The sequence below is a fragment of the Malania oleifera genome, chromosome 9 (genome assembly GCF_029873635.1).
Source record: "Malania oleifera isolate guangnan ecotype guangnan chromosome 9, ASM2987363v1, whole genome shotgun sequence".
NCBI lineage: Eukaryota > Viridiplantae > Streptophyta > Magnoliopsida > Santalales > Ximeniaceae > Malania > Malania oleifera.
Window position 1 is genome coordinate 707,975 of NC_080425.1, and position 23,522 is coordinate 731,496.

The 23,522-nt window shown below is 37.9% G+C and overlaps 1 protein-coding gene across 2 annotated transcripts in view; it reads right to left on the reverse strand.

Moving 5' to 3' along the window:
* The window catches only part of LOC131164571 (uncharacterized), a 94,917-nt gene that overhangs the window by 55,463 nt on the left and 15,932 nt on the right, over positions 1–23,522 (reverse strand). For both annotated transcript variants that reach the window (XM_058121862.1, XM_058121863.1), the window contains exon 8: positions 16,151–16,195. In XM_058121862.1, coding sequence (XP_057977845.1) covers positions 16,151–16,195 — 45 coding nt within the window. The remainder of the gene's footprint in view (positions 1–16,150; positions 16,196–23,522) is intronic.

Below are 23,522 nucleotides of genomic sequence, written 5' to 3' on the forward strand. Positions count from 1 at the left end.
GGACCCAAATTCAATGGTAAAGGAGATTGGAGCCATAATTGAGGTCAGCGGGTTGGAAAAGGAACTTCCTATCAAAAAGTGGAAGACTCACACACATCGAGAGTACCTTGACTAACCTCCTAGTCTATCCGAAGTCCTTTTTTACTTTTGCATGTTTAGTTGCCAAAAGTCTTGAAGGAATTCAAAGAAGATCCCTTTGGGGGAGCTCGGGAGAGGAATTTAAATACCACATTTTAGGACTAAAAGTGAAGAGCGGCAAGAGCCTAGGGAATTTCCAATCACAATAGGTGTAGATCAAGGATATTCTTTGAGCCCTTATCTTTTTACTCTAGTGATGGATGAACTTACTAGGAGTATCCAAAATGAGGTTCCATGGTGTATGTTGTTCGCAAATGATATTGTCTTGACTGAAGAAACTAGGAGTGGAGTAGAGTAAGAATTATGAAAAGAATCTTTAGAATCTAGAGGTTTTAGGATAAGTAGAAATAAGACAAAATATATAAACGTAATGTTGATCTAGTAGGAGGAATATTGGAGAAGAGACTACACTTCATAGATTTTGATACCTTGGAATAATACATAGATTTAAAGCAGGTTGCATAAATTGGAGAAGTGCTTCACATGTGCTCTGCGACCATAGAATATCCTTAAAATTAAAAGGAAAGTTTTATAAGACAGCTAAAATACCGGCTATGCTATATGGATCATAATGTTGGGCAACTAAGAAACAACAAACCAAAAAGTAAAAGTTGTTGAGATGAGAATGCTAAAGTGAATTGAGTAGTACAATGTTAAAAAATAAAGGAATGAACATATTCAAGGAAGTTAGGCGTAACTGCTGAGAAGATAAGATAAAAGAGGAGCAGCTAAGATGGTTTGGACATGTGCAACATAGGCCAATTTGTCCACCAATGAGGAAGGGTGAGCTAGTTACTATGAGGGGCAGGGCAATAGAAGGGGCAGGAATAAACTTAAAATAACTTCACCTAACATAGTAAGGAATTAATAACCTTGAATTTGTCAGAGGAAATCACACATGATCACGTAAATTGGCAGAAAAGGATACATGTAGCTGACCCCACCCACTGGGACTATAGGCTTGGTTGTTGTTGTATAGTCAAATGAAGGGCATCCAAACAACCTATGGAGGTTTGGGGTTAAAATCCATCTCTACTTTCAAACAAATCCTTTCTAGGAAAGTGGCTGCAAAGATCCATGAAGGAAAAAGATCACCTCTAGTGCAGAGTCATTGCTTCTAAATATGGCATAGCGGCGCCGTGAGTAACCTAGGAGAGAACCCTTAGAAATACATCAGCAAAGGTTGGGATGATTTTTCCCCTACATTAGCTTTCAAGTGGAAAATGAGGATAACATGTTCTTTCGGCATGATGTTTGGCATAGCCAAATGCCCCTCAATGTTACATTTTCTTAGTAGGCAACGCATAGGAGGGTTTTAACCTCAGATAACCTGCAGAAAAGAGAGCTGCCCCTCGTCAATAGGTGTCTTTTATGTATGGATAATGCTAAATCTGTTGACTACATTATCCTGCAAGCCCCTGGATCAGGAACTTTTGGAGCATCCACTACCAGTTCTGTGGGAGATGAGCTATGGAAGGATCTGAGCCACTAAAGAGAAGATGAAAGTTTTGACCCTCATCCCCTTTGCTGTCTTTTGATGTGCTTGGAAGGAAAGAAATAGGAGAGCCTTCAAAGAAGAGCCTTCAAACAAGCAGCTATGCCCTTACATATTAGTAGACCTGTGGATTGCTACAATTACAAGCTGGCACAGTGTACAGTTTTTGAATGATCCTCTTTTCTTTCTTTTGTAGTAAAAGAAGAATTTCATTTACAGATTAAGAATATACAGCCAGAAGAATAAGATATCTCCTTACTCCTTGGTAAAATATGGAAAGATTCAAATAAAAAAAACAAAGAAAAATTATAAAACTAAAAGAACATGTAAAACCATCGCAGACTAACAATCCAGCACAAAGAGCCAAGGATGCTGAATATCAAAAAAGCTCACCCCCTTAAAATTCCCCAGTCCCACACACCAAAGAGAAGCCAAATAATGTATCTTTTCCCAAACCAACAGATGCAATGACTTCTTCCCTAAAAAAATACGGGCATTATGCTCCATTCACAAACCCCAAAATACAGCAAAAAAGGCACATCTCCAGAGTACTGCCATATCCTTATTCCTGTCAAAGCCAACAGAAGAAACTGCTAAAAAGTCCTCCACTGCCTCCGAACTCACCCAACATTCACCTAAAAAATCAAATAACTCGTTCCATATCCTCCAAGCATAATCACAAGGTATAACAAGATGTGATGCAGATTCTGAACAATTAAAACAAAGAACACAAACATACGGAGATAGAGCCTTCAAAGGTCTTCCGGCCTATAACAAGTTATAGGTATTAATTCAATCAAGGGCAACCAACCAGATAAAAGCCTTGATTATAAAGAGGACTTTGGCCTCCCAAATAGATCTATAGAGAGAAAAAAGATGAATTAGATCTAGTCAAAAAATCACCAAAAGGTTTGCAAGAATAAAACCCCAAAGGATCCAAATACCAAGATCGATTATCCTCCTCCAAAGAAAATTGACAATTATTCAACAAGACTAGCAAAGGGGATAGCTCTACCAACTCCCCATCATTCAATGAAAATGAAAATCCCAAGAAAGCAAAGGACAACCTAGATCAAGGAAAAAAGATGAAATGGGATCATTCTACCCTGACTCAAGCGAAAGAGGCAAGGAAAAGAAGTGGACAAAACTACATTCCCCAACCAAGGATCTTTCCAAAAGCGGATATTACAATCCCTTCCCACCAAGATTTTAATATGGGAAAAGAAGCGGGGATAACTCAAAGAGATAGCTTTCAATGGAATCTCTAAAGAACATCTAAATCACAAATTAGTATTGCACCCCTCTCGTTTAATCCATACTTTCTTTCTATATACCAAGTTTCCAATACCCAAACCACCCTCCCATTTAGACCTACCCACCACTTCCCAACTTAACAAATGATCCCTTAAGCTCCCTACCCCTGATCACAAAAAGTCCCTCATTATCTTCTCAATCTTGCGAGCTACCCCCACCAGAATTTTAAAAATAGAAGGAAAGTATAAAGGGATACTAGAAAACAGGCCTGAATGAGTGTAAATCTACCACCGAAAAAAACAAAAAAAAAGCACCTTTCCATCTATATAACCTCTTCAAAACCCTCTCCACGACCGAATCCCAAAAGCTGACAGATCTAGAATTACCCCCCAAACTGAAACCCTAAATAATACAGTGGCAAACCCAAGACACTACAACCCACCTGCGAACACAACTCCCTAACACTCTCGTCAACCATATTGATAGCTGCAATACTGCTCTTCCCCATATATTAATCTTAAGGCTAGAAACCCTCTCAAAAACATGGAGGAGACCCAAATTATTCAAAAAAGAGGGTCTATGATTTCTAAAAAGAAGATAGCATCATCAGCAAATTGAAAGTGCAAAACTTAGACCCCTCCCTCCCCACCTCCAACCCTTTCACTAAACCTGCATCTACAGCCCTATCCACCATCCTACTCAAAATATCTGCCACTAAAACAAACAAAAACAGGGATAGAGGGTCACCTTGCCTAATCCCTCTCATAGCCTTAAACAAAGACCTAGACTCGCCATTCACTAAAACCGAGTAGCTTATATTATGCAGACAGCCTCTAATCCAATGCTTCACCTCTCACCAAATCCCTTATTCACAAAAATCCTATTCAGGAAACAACAGTTCACTATATCATTAGCTTTCACAAAATCCAACTTAAAAATGATAGCCTTCTTCTTCCTTCTCCGAATATCCTCAAAAAATTCATTGGCAACCAAATGGCATCCATAATTTTCCTTCCCCCCACACATCTTGAGCCTTAGGGATAGTCCTATCCAGCACCGATCTGAACCTATCAGCTAGAAACTAAGAGCACCTATGAGGAGGAGTGAGTTAGTTATTGTTTCTAGCATGAACAGGGAAGGGGTAGGGGTAGACCTAAAATAACTTGGGATGAGGTAGTAATAAAGGATTTAATAGCCCTTAATCTAATAGAAGAAAATACTATCGATCGGGTGAATTGGAAAAAAAGGATTCATGTAGTCAACCCCACTAAATAAGACTAAAGGCTTGTTGTTGTTGTTGTTGTTGTTGTTGTTGTAGAAACTAAGCTAGTAGGTCTATAGTTTGACATCTTGATGGATTTATTCTTCTTTGGCACCAAAATTATGAAAGTGGAACTGATACTCTTACTTAAAATTCCATTCCCATAAAATTCACTAAAAACCATAAGCAAATCATCCTCAACAATCTTGAAAGAAAGCCATATTAAAACTATCAAACCCTAGAGCATTGTCCCTCTCCATCCCAAAAATCATGACCCTCACTTCCTCTTCCTTAAAAGGTCTCTCCAACCAAGCTACCCCATCACCAGACAAAGGGCCCCAATCTAAAACTTCAACCATTGTCTACTATTGTCCTTCCCAAAAATACAAATTAGAATAAAACTCAATGATTTTAGAAGCAACTTGACTCTAATCGGAAATATATCTCCAGTACCCACGCCCAACTCCTTAATCAAATACTTCACTTTCCCATATCTTATGAAAAAATATAGAATTACAATCACCATTTTGATCCATTTAAACTTCGACTTTTGCCTCTAGCTTCTCATTTCCTTGAAAATCATCTCCCCAAACTCGTTACCTAAAGATATACCCTTTTCATCACTTCCTCCCCTGATAGGATATTATCTCCCTCCTTCCTATCTATCTCAGGCGAGAATTCCTCGCTAAGGACTAGAAGGAATCATGATCCAACCACATATTTTCAATTTAAAACAGAGTAGGATCCAAGAAACCTTCCTTGATTCCAACATGGTAGGACAGTGATCAAAAGTAGGCCTAAGTAATGGAGATTTGAGAGAAATTAGGGAACTCATCCTTCCACTCCCTGCAAACAAGAATTTGTCCAGTCCGCTTTCCACCGCTCTAGCACCTCCCACAAACCACATAAAGGTAGCATTATCCAGGGGGGATATCTCTCAAAACACATATCCTAATCAGCAAATCTGAACTCCGTATAGTAATAGTCACACTATCACCCCCTTTCTTCTCTCAAGGAAGCCTCACAGCATTAATGACGTGTCCCACTATCCAATTAGGAGCCCAAAAGCAAAATAAATAATAAAGCTCATCCCAACAAGAGCTCCTAACGGCGGTATACAAGGACCATATATTGATGAAACCCACCATTGACCCTGAATTTTCACTTCTACCAAGACAGAAAGAGAAAAAAAGCCAGCTAGACTATCCACTTTAACAATAGACCAAGAAATACCATCTGTTGACCCCCCGAAAAGGTAGAAAGCCCAATCCTTATTTCATATTTCCTAGATCCCTCTAATAAACCCCCCATCGACATTCTCCAACTTAGTCTCCTGAATCAAAACAATATCAGAACAGAATCTAAGTAAAACCTCCTTGATTAACCCCCTCTTTCTAAAGTCCTCCAAACCTCTAACATTCCAACTGACAATTTTCATAATAATTCTTGATTTTTGTGACACCCTGCAGTGTGGGTGATCTTTTATGTTTGTTGTACTTCAATGACATCTTCTTGATGCCCTTTAATAAGATTTAATTTACTGACATTAAAAAAAAAACACTCACCAGAAGAGAAAACCCAGTCATGCAAAAAATACAAGCTGGTCCTAAATCAAATGAGTAGGCATATATCAATCATGGAAAATGCGTATCTCTCAAACCATACCACCATAAAATGGCAAACTTTTTTTATAGAAAAAAAAAAGAGATTTCATTGAGCAACCATTTTTTATAACAAAAGAAGAAGCATCATTCATAAGAGGAGAATTTACAAAAAGGGGAAAAAGACTCCTCCCATCAAAATTCTGGAAAAATACAGGAAAAATGAACTAATAAAACAAAAACTGGAAAAGCATAATATTTAGAGCAAAAGATTCCTCCATTCTCACTGAACCTCCGGAAAACTAATCCCCTTAAAGCAACCGAACCAAACACATCATAAAGAGGCCAGGTAATAAACCTTCTCCCAAACCAGCTTCCAATTCAATTTTCTCCCTAGAAAAATCCGTGCATTAAACTCCAACCATAATCCCCACAACACTGCAAAAATACCACTTTTCCAAAGTGCAACCATTTCCTTCCTTCTACCAAACACCTCAAAAGAAATAGACAACAACTCCTCCACCAATGCCTAGCAAACCCAAGATTCTCCCATCACACCAAATAAATTATTCCAAATTCCCCAAGCATAGTCACAATGTAAAAATAGATGAGGTGCCATTAAATAGCATAGCATGCAAAGATATGACAAATACGGCCTTCAAAGGTCTCCTGATCTGCAAAAGCACAATCAGCCATATGAAAGCTTTAATTTTTTAGATAACTTTTTTGCCTTCCAAATAGGGGGAAACGAGAATTGGAACAATTCAAAAACTCAAAAAAGGATTTACAAGAATACACTCCTAAATGATCCAAAACCCAAGACCAAGCACCCCTAGCTGAAGAAAGATAACAGTTGTTCAATATCAACAAGAAGGATGGAAGTTCCATGAAACCAAAGGGCTCCCCGAGCCAACTACAAAGAAAGAAATCATACAATCTTGTGCTGAGCTCATATGAAAAAGATGAGGATAAGATGTGGCTAGAATATCATTCCCAACCCATGGATCTTTCCAAAATCGAATCCGAGAACCCATCCCTACCACAATTTATTGTGAGGCATGAATAAGGGATAAATTTGAGAAATAGATCTCCATGGGCTTTTCTCGCTTCCTTTTGTCTCCCAAAACCTCAAAAAGCAAGCAGCAAAAAAGCCCCCAAAGAGTTCGCGCATACCAAACACTCACTAAACAAACCAAACACAAGGAACACGAAACTCACCACAAACACAATGAGACAAAGCTTTGTCCTTCTAATCTGCAAAAGATTATTGGTGTTGACTCTATTAAGAATGATCATCGGCGAAAAATCCTTAACCTCAAAAGGAATCATAGCTTCCACCAAAAATTTTATTTTAAAAAGAAAAAGCAAAAGGAATTAAAGGACTGAGCCAAACAACAACAACAACAATAATAATAATAATAATTATTATTATTATTATTATTATTATTATTATTATAATTTCATGAGAACACACCAGAAGTATCCAAAGTCCAAATCCTAACATCCCCTCCATAGGAAGGCTGAAAAGATTCCAGCAAAAGAAGAAGCTCAGATAGCTCCTTAAACTCCTCCACATTAAGTTTCTTACGAAAATAAAAATCCCATAGGAAAATCCTAGGAAGCACAATCTTCAACAATAATCCAAAAATACGAAATAGGAGCATATGGGCACAAGTCATGAAACAAATAAGGAAAAGCAATAGAAAAACAATCTGTACCCATGGTCTTAAATTTCCACAAAATTGTTGAAATTTCCGATTTCCGTCACCCTTGAAATCAAAATGGCAGTCGATTTCCGTCTTGCATAATTTCCATCAAAATCTCCATGAATCTTCCCGAAATTTATCGAAATCTCGAAATTTCTTTGAAACTTGTCGAAATATTAACCATACAATGAAATTTCCTTGAAATTAAAATAAGAGATTTAGGAGTGAAGTGAAATTTCTCTCTTAATTCATTTTATTTATTTTTATCGAAACAAAATATCATTACAAATGCTTTTGAAATTAAATGAAAAAATAAACTTATAGCAGCATTTTATTTAGCCATTTATGTCTAAATTATCATTATTTGTATAATAAAAAATATTTAAATGATTTATGAATTTCATTTGTATTAGTTGAATATGTTTACTGTATATTATCTTACAAATATGCTTGATACCCATACTGTATTACAACTTTTCCACCTCATACACAACATAGATGTATTTAACTTGTAATATATTAGTCCTAAAACTTACATGATTATGTTTGTTAACCATTTCTAAAGTTTCACAAAGAATTCCATGCTTTACTACCGATTTCCATTATTTTTTCAAATCGAAATCGAAATTGACATTGAAATCAAAATTTCCGTCAAAATTTCCATACTTTTGGAGCTTCGAAATTTGAGTCAAAATCGAAATTTAACACCTTGGCGCTACCCAAAGATCCTCCAAAAAATGGAAATCAGGAACCATCCACGACATTGTACTAAATACAAAGAAAGAAAAGGGTGACATCTATGAGATAAATTTCCAATGACTTTGGTTGTCTCAATAAGACTGCATAAAGGAAATTATAAATTGACAAGGGGCAGAGGCAGATGCTAAACACCTCTGCACTGCTTGCTCTGGTAATGACATTGGAGAATTGGGGTTTATTACGAAACAAAAAGAAAGTGTACTAAGAAAGAGAAAAGGAGGTTACAAACTAAAAGAGGGCAAGAAAGAAATTCCCAATAAATAAATAACAAAAGAAAAAAGAAAAACTGCCTAACAAAATCTAAATAAGGGAACCAAACTTTAATCCCTTTTCATCACGGTTAAGGAGGCACTGTAAATTTGCTTGTTAACACTGGTCTTTCTTCACTTAAATTTGACCACCATCTAGACGAACTTTGTTCCAAGACCGAGAACCACAATTGCTTCTTGTCAATTTGTTACTGCACTTCAAGATCCTTCCCACCATGCCTCTATTAGCTAGTACTCTCCTCTTTCTCTTAGGCTCCATTTGTATAAAGGATTGGTTAGCAAAAAGAAAAAGAAAGGAAAATAAGAAAGAAATCAATTTTTCCATTGTATTTTACTTCTATATCAAATAATGTGGTTGTGTCGGTGCGTTACATGGTTTGTGATTGTTTCGATTCTTGATTGTTTTTCTTGTTTTTGGTGTGGTTGCTGTTTGTGAGTGCTGTGGCAGCCCTATATCCATCAGTGAGTTCACCTCGTCCGTCGTTGTGTCGGTGCTTCACATAGTTTGTGATTGTCCCAATTAGTTTTGACTATTCTTCTTGTTTTTTATGTTCACCTCGTCCATCGTGTTTCTTTCACGTGTTTCTTTCACTTCCCCAAGTCAATAAACAGGCTGCAAGCCCTTTTATGCTAGTTCATTCAGATGTATGGGATCCTAGTAGATTCATGTCCATGTTGGGTTTCCAATACTTCGTAACCTTTGTGGAAGAGTATTCAAGAATGACTTGGTTATATTTAATAAAAAATCATTCTGAGTTATTTCATGTATTTTGTACCTTCTGTTATGAAATAAAGACTCAATTTGGTTTGCCAATTCAAATACTTCGAAGTGATAATGCTGAAGAGTTTTTCAGTGCACAATTCACTACTTATATGACTCAGTTTGGTATTGTTCATCAATCATCCTGTGCCCACACTCCTCAACAAAATGGGGTTGAAAAGCAGAAAAATAGACATATTCTTGAAATCACTCACACTTTACTTTATCAAATGCATGTATCTAAAGTGTTTTGGAGTGATGTTGTACTTACTGCTCTTTATCCAATCAACAGAATGTCATCCCCTGTTCTTAGTGGTAAAATTCCCTACTCCATTCTCTTTCCTAATTCACCTTTATTTTCTCTTCCTCCTAGTATATTTGGCTGTGTCCTTAGTTCATCAACTAACTCTAGTGGATAAGTTGGATCCTCATGCTATAAAATGTGTCTTTCTAGACCACTCGTATACTCAAAAGGGATATCATTTTTATAGTCCTGTGCTGCATCACTTCTTTGCTTCTGCCGATGTTACCTTCTTTGAGTCTACACCTTACTACAAACAGTCATTGAGCGCTTTTGAGCTCAATGAGTCTCTTCCTTTGCCTAATCTTCCAGATTCCACATTGTTGTCCTTGTCCAACCAACCATCTGAGTCTCCATGTAGTTCGAGTCCTTCTCATAGTAGTCAGAGGCGCACCGAGGTGCAAAGGGTATTTGGAGCCAAGGTCCCAGGCAAAGGAGCATGTCTCACAAAGGTGAGGCACACAATTATTAAAATTGTGTACAATACCTATTTGGTGGGTAATTGATATATGAACCCATCTAGTAATATTAGAATTTAAAATACCAAAATTGGAAATTTAATGGAATTGTCGGGCCGAAGGCCAAAAGCATCAACATAGTTCAATATCAAAAGAAAATAGTACAATAAAAGGTTTCAAAGTCTAAAATCTAAAAATCCTCCTCAATCATTAGAAATCGCTCATCACCAAAGTCTGCCAAGATATCATCATCTTCCTCTTCATCATCAAAATTTTCTTCTCTAGCGTCTTTTTCCTCTTTTGTCTCCTCTGCACTACCAACTTGGATCTCATCCTCATCTACAAGTTCCAACATTGTAGTCCAACCCCCAGCACCACTAGATGAAGCTTTGCCTCTAAAAGATGATGGCATATTTGCACTTATTCTTGATCTAGTGTGATGCAAGGGGTTATTTACTCCGGTAGCTCTAGCAATAGAACCCCAAGTCAAAAGATCATCTTCAAACACAAGCTCATATCCTCACCGGAATTGCCATCCATCCTACCGATCAACCACTTATTACTATCATCGATGTCCTTTAGAAGGATGGGATCAATGGTGTCATGCTTGTTGTATCAACGCCTCAAAGTTCAATTAAATTTCACAAATACCAAATCATTCAAGCATTGTAGGGCTAGCCTATTTCTCCTTTTGCTATGAAGCTGCAAAAAGTTTAAAGTAATATAGAAAATAATGATTCTAAAAAGCAATAGACTAGTAGTTCATGTTCTTTAATCCACGATATCCATGACTTACATGTTGGAATATGCTCCAATTTCTTTTGCAGCCGATAGCACTACACGTGAGGCTAAGGATTTTCCTAGCAAACTTTTGCAAGTTTGGGGCCGATGGACCAAATGACATCCACCATTGCGCTGTTCTAAAATAAATTTTAAATGAATACCTACTAGCTAAATAGCATAAATAATTTTAGATACAAAGAGATAGCAAAAATGCCGCTTTACCCAGTGCTTTTATCTTCCTTTGTCACACTACCAAATCAATTCCAAAGAGGCCACTAACGCTAGTGTAATTTTCCAACTCATGTAAAACTTTATCTTGCACTTCAAGGGTTGGCACCAACCTTACAATACATTTGTACAAACCCGCCACGATTTCTTCATCTTGCGAAACGTTGAGGTTTGAATAGAAAAATTTTGGGTTCAAGTACTATGTAGCTGCATGCAAAGGTTGTTGGAGTAGGCATCCCCACCTCACATCAATAATTTCAAATGCCTCCTTGAATTTATCATCTCTCTCACCGAAAGCCTTAGCTAGGGCTTCCTTAGCCCTATCCATTGTTTCATACATATATCCATTGCAGGTTTCTTTTCCCCATCGCCAAACGGAGCACACAAACAAGTGGGCCTATCAATTTAAGAACATATACAATGGTACTCCAAAAAGTAGGCATCAAAACAATACTAGCTGCTCTTTTGCCAGCTACCTCCTTTGCCCATTTAGTAGTATTCCAATCTTTAGAAGTAAACACGTTCCTCAAGTTGTTCTTTTGAATGTGGATCGAACAAAAAGTAATGAAGGCAGTTGCAAATCTTGTAACTGTAGGCCTTAGCAACCCCTTTCTTCTAGTGAACTGTCTCATCAAGTTCACCACACCAACACGATTATAAACATAACCATTCAAAAATATTGCCCTTTTCAAAGTTGTATGAATTGAAGGCATCTTCCCAATATCCTCTAATATTAAATCGAGGCAATGGGTAGCACACGGGTCCAATATAAATGTGGCCTCTTTGCTTTCAACAATCTCCCTGTTCAAATATCAAGGAGCGAAGCCATTAAAATATTAAAATAAACAATATATACACTTTAGAATGTAGTTCTAGAAATAAGTTCTTACCTGCTGCAACATAGTTTGAAGCGTTATCAATTACTCTACTCGAATCACATTTGATTCTCCAATTTCCTCCATCATCTCATCAAGTAATTTGTACATTCTATATGCATTCTTGACAATATTAGAAGCATTAATAGACTTGATGAACACTGATCCCCTTGGAGAGTTCACTAAGAAGTTTATTATGTCCTTGTTACCAATCGAAACTCTACAACCATCAGACATAATTGAGCATCCATATTTTACCCATTCCTCTTTATGGACCTTCATCAACTCTTTCATTCAACTAACTTCTTGCTTTAGGAAAGGAACTCTCACTTCATGATAGTTAAGCAGCTTTATTCCAAGACCATATTGCCCAATCGATTCAAATGCCACTGCAAAGTTGACCAAACGTACAGCATTAAATGGTATTCCAGCATCATACATCCACCTAGCAAAATCTGCCTTTGTCTTTTGACTTAATTCTTTCTTGCATGCCTCATTTTTTATGTTTGTCTCATCTTCCCTTCTTTCCTAGCCTGAACCGCTTTCTTTGGATCAAGAGTAAAAAAACAATCTACAGGCCCCTTCTGTTTTGGTCTCTTCAAGGTGGATTGGTATGAACTTCAACTTCCACTTCCACTACTAAACACTCTCTTGCCACGAGAGTCAACTTCATGAACTTCAGCCTCTTCATCTTCACCATAACGATCTATGTCATCAAAGTCAGGAAATAAATCATTTTCCTCCTTCTCTATATCTTTCTTCAACATATACTACCTAATCTCCTCACGTACATGAGCAGGGCACTTAGAGCATTCTTTTACATTTCGAAATCCCCTAACAATATGCTGTTCTGCCCAAAATATTCCTCACTTTGTGACTTTGCCACAAAAACTGCAAGTCAAATTATTTCTATTTTTTTTACCATCCAAATGTGCATACTTCCATGCACGATCTTTCTTTGTAGAGGCAGAGTTTCCACTTCTAGATTCCATTTAAGATTTAGACTTGTTATCCTAAATGCAAAAGCAATGTACAATATATTTCATAAAAATGTATAGTTTGTATACTACATTTCCAAACAAATTACAAAACAGCAACTAAATTCAGCAAAAAAAAAATGTTATATATTAGTTATAAACTTGTATTAAACTACATAATTAGTTACATATAATATTATAAGAAGAAGCAGCAGGCAGCAGAACAACTGAAAAAAGAACTCTGAAAAAGAAGAAGAAGAAGAACTCTGAAAAAGAAGAAGCAGAAGAACTGAAGAGGAAGATGAACTGAAGAAGAAGGAGATGAAGAAGAAGAAGAACTGTAAAAGAAGCAGCAGAAGAACTGAAAAAGAAGAAGCAGAAGAACTGAAGAGGAAGATGAACTGAAGAAGGAGATGAAGAAGAAGAAGGAAGAAGAGGAAGAAGAAGAAGAAGAAGAAGAACTGAAAAAGAAGAAGCAGAAGAACTGAAGAAGAAGGAGATGAAGAAGAGGAACTGAAAAAGACTCATGAAGGCTCAAAGACGAACTCACAAAGCTCCTGCTGGTTCAAAGGCTCGGAGACAAATTCACAAAGCTCCTACTGGTTCGAAGGCTCGAAGATGAACTCACGAAGGGTTCCTAATGGTGTTGTGCTTCTTCGAAGGGTTGAAGAAGACGGGTTCCGGCTGGTTTCATGTTGGTTCAAAGGGTTGTACACGAATCCTGTTGGTTTGAATCAAAGGCTCGAAGACGAAGCGCTAGGGCAATAGGGCTGGTTCGAGTTGAAGGCTGGATTGCTGGAAGAGGGGTAGGGCTTGTTCTGGCAACATTTTCTTTATTAATAGCTTCAAAAATATCAAGGCACAACTCACTGCACCTAGCACATCAGTGCGCCTGCCTGCGCCTATTAAAGGTCGCCTCGCCTCACCATTAATGAGGCGCTAGCCTCATCGCCCCACTGCGCCTCAGGCACGCTTTTGACTACTATGGTCCTTCCCATCTCCTTGATCATCCTAATTTGCAGGAGTAAACATGACGGTGGCTCCAAGGAAGAAAGTGCCCCCTAGCTTCTACTACCACACCTTTGGTTTCCTCGTCTAATGATCATACTTCCCATGAAGTTGATCCTCCTATTGCTGTTCAGAAAGGTAAACGCACATGCACACAACACCCCATTTTCAACTATGTTTCTTATGACTCCTTATCACCCTCTTATTATTGTTTTGTCACTACTTTGTCATCTACTACACTTCCTAAATCTGTTTCTAAAGCCTTAGCCCATTTAGGGTGGAAGGATGCTATGGTTGATGAAATGAATGTTTTACGGCACTAGGGACTTGGTGCCTCTTCCTCTTGACAAGTCTATAATTGGTTGTTGTTGGGTTTACACTGTGAAAGTCAACCCTAATGGTTCTGTGACTCGTCTTGTTGCTAAGGGATACACTCAGGTGTATGGTCTGGATTATTTTGATACTTTTTCTCCGGTTACAAAAACTTACATCGGTACATCTATTCATCTCCCTAGCTACTACTTGTCACTCGCATTTGCATCAGTTAGATGTTAAAAATGTCTTCTTGCATGGTGACCTTGAGGAGGAGGTTTATATGGAGGAACCACTAGGGTTTGTTGCTCAGGGGGGGAGTCAAGCTTAGTGTGTCGGCTCAATAAGGCTTTATATGGTTTAAAACGGTCTCCCAGAGCATCGTTTGGTCATCTCAATGTTGTAGTACTTGAGCTTGGTCTTCGACGGTGTGTTGTGGATCATTCTGTGTTTGATCGTCATACTTCATTAGGTAGGATCCTTCTTGTTGTTTATGTGGATTATATTGTTATTACAGGTGATGATGATAAAGGTATTCAGAGTCTCAAACTTTTTATACAAACTAAGTTTCAAACCAAAGATTTGGGACTGATGAAATACTTCTTGGGTATAGAAGTATCGAGATTTCGCATCAGAAACATTGTGTCGCAAAGGAAGTATGCTCTTGATTTGTTAGATGAATTGGCTTATTGGGATCTAAATCAGTTGATACACCCATGGATCCTAACAGCAAGTTAATGTCAGATATGGGTGATTTGCTACCTAAACTTGGACAATAGTGGAGGCTTGTTGGAAAGTTGAATTATCTCACAACTACTCGACCGGATATATCTTTTGCAACAAGTGTTGTGAACCAATTTCTAGATTCTCTAAGGACAAGTCATTGGGATGTAGTGATTTGCATCTTGAGATATCTCAAAGGTGCACTTGGGAGAGGTCTTATATACCGTGATCAGGGTCACACTTATATCAATGGATATACACACATGCAGATTGGGCTGGATCACCTTCCAATCGGGGATCCACCATCAGGTATTGTATCTTGGTTGGTGGTAATTTGGTTTCTTGGAAAGTAAGAAACAAACTGTGGTGGCAATGTCAAGTGTTGACTCAAAATATAGAGCTACAGCTCAAATACCTATGAACTTGTCTACTTGAAGAGCATGTTGGAAGAATTGGGTTTTCCGCATTCTTAGCCTATGAAGTTAATGTGTGATAATCAAGTCGTTCTTCATATTGCCTCCAACCCAGTTTTCATGAGCGTACGAAGCACATTGAAGTCGATTGCGACTTTGTTCAAGAGAAACTTGTGCAGAAGCTCATTACAACCGCTCATGTGAAGTCAGACATGCAGCTTGTTGATTTGTTTACCAAAGCGTTGCGGGGGCTCGTGTTAGATTCATTTATAACAAGCTAGAAGCTTATGACATTTATGCTCCAGCTTGGGGGGGAGTGTTAGAGGTTATATATGTCTTTTAGTATCATTATTATTGGGTGTGTTAGTGTGTTAATTAGTGAGAGTTAGTAAGGGTATTATTGTCATTAGAATGTATTTAAATTTGCATTATAAATCGAGGGAGAGACCTATCTTCAAGTTAGGTCACTCATTTTTAATCAAATCTTAACAAAACCCAAAATGATTGGAAACTAATCTTCAATTCACATTTGATTACCATGACCAACATGAAAAGACACAAACCTTACGGCACTAATTACCCTAAAACTAAAGCATTCTTGAATATTTGAAGCATAACTATGTGAATAGGTAAAAATCATTATAACAAACCTAGATGCTAGTCAATATAGGCCTGATAACTTTTTATCACAATGTCTCAACCAACGCATGCACGCAGACATTTACATAACACAGCCGAATAAAGTAAACAAAACAAAAAAAGATTTCAAAAGATTACAAAGAATGATAGATTAATGTGCATAAAGTTGATAAAAGAATAACACATGTACCTCCTCAAAGCTTGAAAAAGTGCATTGCAAGGACTTCTCAAAGACCTGGATTGAATGGGAATGATAAAAAGAAAAGCCCACAAGTTATTCAAAAGTAACATGCATACAAACTATAAAATTTTGAAGCAAAATGGAATTTTTGTAAATAAAAATACAAATAATCTAGATAATTTAACAACATGCCTACAAATACCTTTAATAAATTCTTTCCACTTTCATTATCAATAACAAACAAACAAGAATAGGTGCATACTAGATAGCATGTAAACAAAAGTATGATGAAACTCTGGACTAATAAATGGAGTATACATGCCTATTAATATAGTGTTCTACATTCAATTATGTGTACAGCTCTTACACCTAATACATCGCAATTATCTTATGAATAAGGTGTCACACTTTAATGAGTCAACATCCACTCATCTCCTAAAAAAGGGGATTAAATATGCACAAGATGGATATGATAATTCTCGCGCATGACAATAAATTAGTATAAACATGGTATCCTTCACTCTCAATGAAGAAAGTAAGTCATATCTAACAATTTTTTAACTCAGTAAAACCTTGGCCAAGGTATGAGAGAGTAGAGAATGAGTTCTTTAGATTGCTCTAGTTAAATTTAGTCAAAGATCAAACATATAATTTAAGTTAAGGGTTTCTTAAACTTTCCTACCCAGCCCAAATTTTAAAATTGCTTCTAAATATAATATTGGGTTCGGGTGAGGGAAGTTTGAGCCTGTTACTAGTGGGCCTCTCATAGCCACTAAATGGGTAATTAAAGGAAAAGGGGTAGCGGGCCAAGCCTTATCCAAAAAAGGTGTTGGGCCTGTCTCAGAAGATAAGAAAACGGAAGCTAGTGCCCACACCTGAGAGAACACTGAAAAAACAGCAAGAAAGATACTGAGAGCAGAACAGTGGCAAAAAATACAGAAATCAGGCCAGAGGTGAATGGTTCCAGCGAGCTTATTCAGATTAATTTAACCTTAAAAGGTAAGACTGAGCTTCCTAAAGACCCAGTGACGGAATTGGGGGTGGGAGAAGGGTGAATTAGCTGAAGGAGATGTAGAGCTTTCAGGCGATCTGCCTCCGCAGAGGGACAGTTTATAGGATCGGGCACAACAACCAACGCAGCAGAAAGAGGTTAGTTCCTCTTACGGAACTGATCCTAGTTGCAGCAAAGGGCCGTATTCAACTGAATATGAAGATACTCAAATAGAAGAGTTCAGCGAGGATGAGAGGTGCTTAGAAGCAGATGATGATCTAAGCAATTTTCATGATTCTGATTCCAGCTTACTAGTCGATCAGTTGAGAAGTGAGTTAGAGATGAGAGAAGTCAATTGGGAAGAACTTGCTGGAGGTTCGTGCTTTAACGAAAGAGCAGAAGAGATATTACGGAATAAGAAACAATTAAACCTCAGCTTACAAAAGAAGAGAGCTCTTTATCTTCCTGAGTTATCAAGTAAGGGTTAGATGGTTCTGTTAGGCACAAGTCTGATCGGAGTAAAACTTCGATTGATGAGGGGTTTTTGCCCCTTGCTCCTGAGCCTATTCTTAATAAGGGTGATGTTCGTGTTAGTCCTTCAAGTGTCAGGAGGGGCAATGGTGAGGAGACAGTGGCTCCAGTGGACGATCTGAATTCTTCAAAACTTGGAAAAGATATTCTTCCTATTCCTATTCAATCCTTCTTAGGGAACTAATGGGGAGAGAGAGTTGTGCCAAGGGGCTAGTGAGAGCAACTTTAGAGACCCAAACAAGCACTTAAATGTTATGGGGTGGAAGTTAGTGATTCCTGAAGGAGTTGAGATTAATTTGGGGATGAGTCCAACAACTTATGAGAGGAAAAAAAAACGAGGGTGGAAAAAGAATTAAAAATTTTGGTTTCTTCCATCAATTATGGGGGAAGGAAGGGTGCAAGGAAAGGGGTAAGCACATTAGATTATGAAGATTATTAGTTGGAATGTCAAGGGTCTAGGGGATGTTAGGAAGAGAATTCTGATTAGGGAGGTTTTGTTTCCCCAATATTGTCTTAATCTAGGAGACTAAGCTTGAGTTAGTAGATGGGGAGGTGAGGTAATTAGAGGGATTTGAAGAGGGTGGTGTAAGGATTGGGTTTTTGTACCATCTTATGGTTCAGCAAGCGGTATTCTAGGGGTGTGGGAAACACGGTCTATTATCAGGATAAATAGTTTAGTAGGTTTTTTCTCTCTTTCTATCTTGCTTGATATTAGAGATACGGATCAGTGGTGGATTTCCTCTATGTATGGTCCTCCTAAGCCTTCTCTTAGGGGAAATTTTTGGGATTAGCTGTACTTTGTTTCTCCATTTTGCTTGCTTAGGTGGATTGTGGGTAGTGATTTTAATGCAATCAAATTACCTCAGGAAAAGGGGCTAGGCAGGGTTAATGCAGAAGTTTGATTTCGTTACTAGGGAATGTGGGTTGAGGAATCTTCCCATGGGCAATGCCAATTTTACATGGTCAATGGTTGGGGCTAGGGAGGTGGCTAGGTTCTTGTTTTCAAACAACTTGGAGGATGAATTCCTAATCTTTCTCCATCAGTATTACCTAGACCAACTTCTAATCATTTTCTTATCTTATTGGTTAGATCATGGCTCCTTCCAAACCTTGGTTAGGGATTCTTGGAGTGAGGATGTGGAAAGGGGCTGGGAAGGGTTTATATTTATAAAAAGTTGAAGAGGTTGAAATAAAATCTGAATGTGTGGAACAGGGAGGTGTTTGGAGATACTAGATTTAAAAACTCTATTTTTTAGGAGATTTGGAAGAGTTAGAAAAGGAGTGACCCTTTCAAGGGTGGAAGAAGCTAAATGGGTTTCTTTGGAAAACGAATTGGAAGGGCTCATCTTTAAAGAAATGAGAAGTTGGAGGCAGAAGGCGAAGTTCAAATGGGTAAGAGATGATAACTATAATTCTAAATTTGTTCATACGATTGCCAATGGCAAAAAGAGGAAGAACTTGATAAAGGAGATGGAAGTGGATAGGGGGATTATTATCTCGGGGTTCTAGAGTAATTGCTTCTGAGATCACTGATTTTTATTATAATATTTATACTAAGGAGGATGAGAGTAGATCGATTGAGGAAGGATTAGAGTGGGATCCTTTGCCTGTTTATAGGATTGCCTAGTTATAGAGACATTTCAACGAAGAGGAAGTTAAGGCTACAGTTTTTGGGATGGAGAGGGATAAAGCTCATGGGTCAGTTGGTTTTAATTTAGCTTTTTATCAATATTGTTGGGCAGTGGTGAAGAATGACCTAATGAAGGTTTTCAATGAATTATATTGGAATGGGGTTTTAAGCAAGAGTATTAATTGTACTTTTATCACTTTCATGCCTAAGAAAAGTAGGTCTATCAAATTTTCTGATTATAGACCTATTAGTCTAGGTTCGAGTGTTTATAAAATAATCACCAAAGTGCTATAAGAGGTTAATTGTGATGCCTGCTAAGAGTATTTCTAAGGCCCAAAGTGCATTTGTGAGGGGAAGACTGATTGTGGAAGCGATCCTGATTGCAAATGAAACCATTGAGAATATTAGGAGGAAAAAGAGGGGACTTGTTTTTAAGTTGGGTTTTGAAAAAGCTTATGGTGGAGTGAGCTAGAACTTTATGGATAAAATTTTTGTGAGGAAGGGGTCTGGGAGAGATGGCGTAGATGGATGAAAAGTTGTATGTCTAATGTGAATTTTGCGGGGATTGTAAATGCTGAGCCTAAATCCTAGTTTTGGGCCATGAGGGAGATTAGACAAGGGGATCCTCTTTCTCCTGTTTTGTTTGTGTAAGATGCTGATGTTTTGAGTAGGATGGTTGATGAAGCAGTGAATCGAGGTTTCGTGAAAGGTATAAAAAAGCGGGTAAGAAGGAGACCATGGTGTCACACATTCAATTTTGGAATGATACTATCTTTTTTCTAGAGGATCATAAGCTTTCTTTCCTAAATATTTTGGGTCTTCTTCAAATTTTTTAAAGGGTCTCGAGGCTTAAGATTAATATGGAAAAGAGTAGTATTGCGGCTATTAATGTGCCTCTAGAGTGTGTTAAGGAACTAGCCTTGGAAGTTGGGTATGCTAAGTTGGGTTGGCCATTGTCCTCCTAGATTAGCTAGTTTTTGGGATCTGATGGCGGAGAGAGTGTCCAAGCATTTAGATGGGTGGAAGGGAGCCCTTTTTTCTTTGAGAGGGACGATCACTCAAATTCAAGCTTGTCTTTCTAGTATTCCACTGGATTTTTTTCCTATATTTATCCAACTAGAATTGCTAGTAAGATTGGGGGAATTTCTTTGGTCAGGGGTAGGGGGTTCTAGGGATCATTTGGTGAGGTGGGAGGCGGTTTTGTTTTGTAGGACTAAGAGGGAGGGTGGTTTTGGTCTTGGAAATTTGGTATCTAAGAACACCGCTCTTCTAGCTAAATGACTTTGGCGATTCCCACTAGAGGTTTCTTCATTGTGGCACAAAGTTATCAAGAGTCAATTTGGTCTTGATGGGAATGGATGAGATACTAATTTGGGTTCTAGATGTTCTTTGAAAAGTTCATGGAAAGTTACTTCCTAAGTTCACCCTCTTTTTACTTCCATATAAATTTGTTTTGGGTAAGGATTGTAAGGAACGTTTTTGGAAAGACCTATTTTTTCTTTTAGTGTAAACTCAGGCGGTCCTTTTCCTTCTTGCAATTTTCACTTCGGGAAAGCCTTGAATGATAGGGAAACTATTGAGTTATATTCTTTTTTGGGTATGTTGAATAATTGTAGGGTATCTTCCGAAAATGATAGTCGATCTTGATTGTTGGATTCTTGAGTGTTTATTCTTGTAAATCTTTCTATGAATTCTTGGTTGGTACCAATTTCTTGATGTAAAGTAGGGCTATAAAATCGATATCCCTTTTGAGCATAAGAAAAATCCAAAAAAATACATTTGATTGCACAAGGATCCAACTTATTTGTTCCTGGACTTAACTGATGGACAAAGGACAAACGGCTGAATATATAAGGAGGAAGGGGGAACAAAGGAGCCTTAGGGAAGATTACTTAATATGGGGATTTTACCACCAAGGATAGAGGATGACATTTTATTGATGAGGGGGCAAGCTGTGAGCACTGAATCACTCCAAAAAACTTTGAGGACATTCATTTGATACAATAGGTACAAGTGATTTCAGGAATAGGTTTGTTTTTTTCGCTCTGCAACTCCATTTTGTTGTGGAGCATGGGCACATGAGGATGATGGAACATACCAGAATTAGACATAGAAGCAATGAATTGGGTACTAAAGTACTCCTTAGTATTATCACTACGAAGTATCCTGACTGCATATCAAATTGAGCCTTTATTTGAGAACAAAAGGCACAAAAGATATTAAACAACTAAAAAAAAACTTTCATTAAATATAATCAATTCATCCTAGAGTAGTCATCAATAAATGTAACAAAGTACCAAAACCCCGACTTCGACGAGACATGATTAGGACCTCAAATATCAGAATGCACAAGCATGAAAGGACTAACCACCCGTTTGTCAATCCAAGAAGAAAAAGGAACATGATGAAGTTTTCTCAATTGACAAGACTCACACTCTAGGTTAGACACAGAACTTAATGTAGGAACTAGCTGTTTCAGCTTGTCCAAAGACAGATGACCAAGGCGAGCGACTCAAAAGTAGTCAAGCCCATAAGCCTCACGTCTTGTGCCAATTGTCTTCCTTATCTTCAGATCTTGAATAACCACAGAATCAGGAAAGAAAGTGATAGAACAATTTAGTGACTCTGTAAGCTTACAACTGACATGAGATTGAAAGGGGATTTAGGAATGTATAATACAAAAGAAAGATAGATGGAAGGAGTAGGATTTATTATTCCTATCCCCTCAACATCAATAGTGGACCCGCCAGCAAGGGTAACTTGAGGTAGATTTTTTGGATACTGAAGGGCAGAAAAGAAGTTTGTTGCACCTGTTATATGGTCAATGGCAACAAAACCAATTACACAAGGACTAATAGGAAAGATACCAAATGCAATACAGACTATTGGATTAGCTTTCTAGGCAAAATATGTAATATGATTAGATGCTTATTGAGATGATTGAAACTATAGAAACATTGAATACTACTCCTCTGATGTAGACACAATACGCGGTTCACTCAAACAAGGGATTAACAAGGGAACCATATTTTTGGGATTTGCAAATTCCACCCGAACACTCACAAACTTAGACCAATGATAACAAGATTAATTGCTGGAACAATCAAAACAGTCACGAACAAGGTGGCCCACCATGAACGAGTCACAAATAATCAGTACAATGCTGCCACAGCGCACCAAGAAACTCAGACACAGCCCCAAGGAACCAACACACAGCACTGGAACAAGTGAAGAGGTGAACCACTGAAACTACCACAGACAAATCACCAACAAACTTATGTAACACCACCACAGCCTCACAAAAACAGCTTATGAACACTACCACTACTCCAAAAGAGTCACCAATGGCCTTTACAAACACCAAAAGACAACTGATGGATTACCACAAGTGCATGATCAAAACAAATTTGAGCAAAACACATGCCCAACAACTTGGTATTTTGGTCTATGGAAGGAATTAGAACAATGAATCAAAAACACAGCAAAACCCATTGTTTCAGACCCAATAAACTCAATAACCACTGACAAACAGCTTCACAAAGCATCAAACAACCATTCCTTGGGTGCCACACATGAGCAATTAAAACATGTGAGATCATTGGACAAGAAACATCAAAAAAAATTCCATAAATACATTTATAGAGGGATTCAAGCACATGTGGATGAACTCAGGCCAAAAACATGCCTGAAAGTAGCTTCACACGCTGGCTCGTGGGGTCAGCCCTGGCAGCTTTCGATTGGTGCGTGAGGACTCATGGGCCACTACCTAGAGATGGGATTTTGGTGGGGGCAGATCAGCAGTGTCTGTGAGTGACTATGGTGTTGTTTTTGCAAAATCTATGGTAGATTTTTTGCTCCTGAACTGGCAATTTGACCCAGGAAATTTCCAGCAACCAGTCTGACTTCTGGCAGCTGCTGGCTGTTTTCTAGGGCCATAGCGATGCTGGAAATTATTCTATGATGGTAGACATGAAGCATATTTAAGGTTTTAGGCTTCGGTTTTTTATGGTGGTTGTAACAATTAGAGATTAGGTTTCAAAATCATGCTCTGATACCATGTTGAATAATTGGGTAAAATGGAAGACCTAACTTCAATGATAGATCTCTCCCTCTATTTATAATATACGTCAAGTACAACTCCAATGACCATAATACCCTTACTAACATAACTCTAACACATAATAATAATGCTAAATGACTAAATAACCATTAACACAAATAATCCCCTA